Source organism: Sapajus apella, unplaced genomic scaffold (genome assembly GCF_009761245.1).
Source record: "Sapajus apella isolate SASKATOON/1434 unplaced genomic scaffold, GSC_monkey_1.0 scaffold3426, whole genome shotgun sequence".
NCBI classification, from domain to species: Eukaryota; Metazoa; Chordata; class Mammalia; order Primates; family Cebidae; genus Sapajus; species Sapajus apella.
The window spans coordinates 4,184-6,641 of record NW_022440352.1 but is presented as its reverse complement, the minus strand read 5'-3'; the positions used below and the strand labels follow the sequence as shown (position 1 = coordinate 6,641).

Genomic DNA, 2,458 nt, shown 5'->3' with positions numbered 1-2,458 from the left:
CACTGGCCCCTACGGGATGCTATTCACCCCATAACTTCATGAGGGTGGTAATGCCTTTGACGCCTGCAACAAAGGGCTCTTCACTTGATAGGAATTCATGCCTGCTGCCAGAGTCTAGACTACAGAGGGTATTGGGGCCATCTGCAGAAAATGAGACATTTGTTCCCTGAACTTACCGAACAAAAGCACTGCTGTTATCCTTTACTTGAATATTAAAAAGTAAATATTTAATGAAGTGAGAAACAGGAAAGAGATGCCAGGATCCTGATTCTCACCATCTTCTAAACCCAGCGCAGACACTACACACAGAGATTCACACTAGACTGCAAGCTGGGAGAGCAAAGGAGGAAAAGAGGGACATGGAGACCAGCGGGGTCCCACACAGTCTCCAACGAAATGCACACCTGCGCTCACTCAGAAGGTTCGAGGCTCCTTGTCTCTAGCCTTCTCCCTGCAGAGCTATAAGTCCAGGCTAACTCCTCACTCCCCACACATCCACTCCTGCTCTCCCTCCTCCAGGTCACCCAGCCATGAGGACCCTGGCCCTCCTCGCTGCCGCCGTTCTCCTGGTGGTCCTGCGGGCCCAGGCGGAGCCACTCCAGGCAAGAGCTGACGAGCTTGCAGCCCAGGAGCAGCCAGGAGCGGACGCAGAGGAAGCCTCTGTTTCCTTTGCATGGGATGAAGGTGCCGCACGTCAGCTTTCAGGTGAGAGAAGCCAGCACGCAGAGCTGCAAAGTCTAGAGGGACGCACAGGAAACGGGCTCTGGAATCGAGTCTCAGTGGCGGATGTCACTGAGGTGGCTTTACTTAGCAGCTCGGGGCCCTGATTTTCTCATCTATAAATCGAATAGAGAGCCAAGTAAGTCCAACAGACTTGAGGTTGCTCTGCCTGTCGAGTAGTCATTCTTTTATTCCTTTGCTTTTTAAATAATCCTTTCACTTTAGAAAAAGAACAAAAGTAAAAATAAAGACTTGACTCCAGGATACGTCTGTGAAATTCAGTAGGTTTAAGATATGAAGAGACAGTCTGACTAGTTCTATCTGGATATAAACAAGTGGACTTAATTACATGGAGAATATTTTGCTCTATTTATGGAATAGTTTTTAAAAAGCAGAGCCAAGCCGCAGAGTGTGTTCAGCTGTGTGTGTAATGGGGCAGAAGCACAGAAATGAGAGCACAGGAGAATGAGTGAATCGAATCTTGTGTGACCAGCACTGTTCTGTGTATTTATTCCTATTGACGGAGGTTGCTCGTGCTACTGGTCCTAATGCAGCCAACATTACCCATCAGCCAGCACGTGACTTCCCAACATTCCCTTTACCACCCACTGCTGACCCTGGTGATCGATTTCTGATTCTCTCTGTGCGTCCGCAGGCTCAGGCAGAGGCGCACGCTGCGTTTGCAGAGGGGTAATCTGTTTTTTCGGAGAACGCCCATCTGGGTTTTGCGGATTTCTTCGTTTAAGATGCTGCCGCTGAGCTTGCAGATGAAAATAAGCTCAAAATTTACTTTGAGAGTTAAAGACATCCTTGTTACTCCTGCACTGTTTCCTCCGTTTCCTTTCCTCATCCCAAAATAAATGCCTTCTAACAAGCTCTCTGTGTTTACGCCTCTATAATGTGTGATGTGCGTCTATGTCAACATACGTGGGACACACGTATCAGAAACCTAAATCAAAGTTTCAAACAAAATAAAATTCCTAATTCTAGGAATTTCAAACAGGAATTTGGGCTTCAGACCCAAATTGAAACGAAGGTCCAAATGACAACACCGATCTCCCCGTCCACTGCTCTGCCTTTTCACTCAGCCTCACTTTCTCTGGATCCACTATCAAAGAACTGGCATGTGCTGGACAAATAATCAGTGTCAGCTTAAAGTTCATGCAGTCACTAAATCATTCCTTCTTAGGAAAAACCACCATCCTCTGTGCTAAAGAATTGGAGATCATTCTTTAAACAATCCCAGATTATATATTTGCCTTTTAACACACAGGGTTACATGAGATCCACTGAAGCAGCTTTAAGAGGGAAATGGGTGGTTAGCGAAGACGGGATGCGTGGAACAGACAGAGCAGCAGCCCACACTGAGGGGTCTTATTAAACACGCCTGCCGGCCACGTCTACTAAGACCTGGATTCCACATCCATAGAGTTGTCTTCACTCCTAGAAAACGCACATGCACAAATGCTCCTCTGCACTTTGCAGCGTGCACACTCCTGGCTTGCCTTAAAGCTGCTGAGAACATGATCCTGCTTGGAAAATACAGCCTCAAAGGGGCAATGAGAAAAATAAAGAGACAAAAAACATTTCAGCAGAAACCTTCAGTTCCTGTCGCTGCTGCAGAGCGCTGAGGCTCTGATACCCCAAATATCTGGCACATCATGAGTGAGCAGGAAACCAGGTCTGGGGAAAGGGAATGAACCAGGAGCACCCTCTGAGATGCTCAGAGCATTTGCCC

General features: G+C 47.4%; 1 protein-coding gene across 1 annotated transcript; it reads left to right on the top strand.

The window, feature by feature from the left end:
- Nucleotides 1–384: 384 nt before the first annotated feature.
- LOC116547513 (theta defensin subunit A-like) lies at nt 385–1,596 on the top strand. Its single transcript, XM_032273454.1, has 2 exons — nt 385–705; nt 1,376–1,596. Exons 1-2 carry the CDS (start codon nt 531–533, stop codon nt 1,477–1,479), a joined length of 279 nt encoding a protein of 92 aa, XP_032129345.1. The 5' UTR covers nt 385–530; the 3' UTR covers nt 1,480–1,596.
- The last annotated feature ends 862 nt before the right edge of the window (nt 1,597–2,458 follow it).

What these genes read in the sequence shown, in the direction of transcription:
- LOC116547513 (XM_032273454.1), top strand. Translation starts at nt 531, where the DNA reads ATGAGGACCCTGGCCCTCCTCGCTGCCGCCGTTCTCCTGGTGGTCCTG. An exon ending in TGCCGCACGTCAGCTTTCAG is followed by an intron (nt 706 to 1,375) that starts GTGAGAGAAGCC and finishes GTGCGTCCGCAG; the next exon opens with GCTCAGGCAGAGGCGCACGC.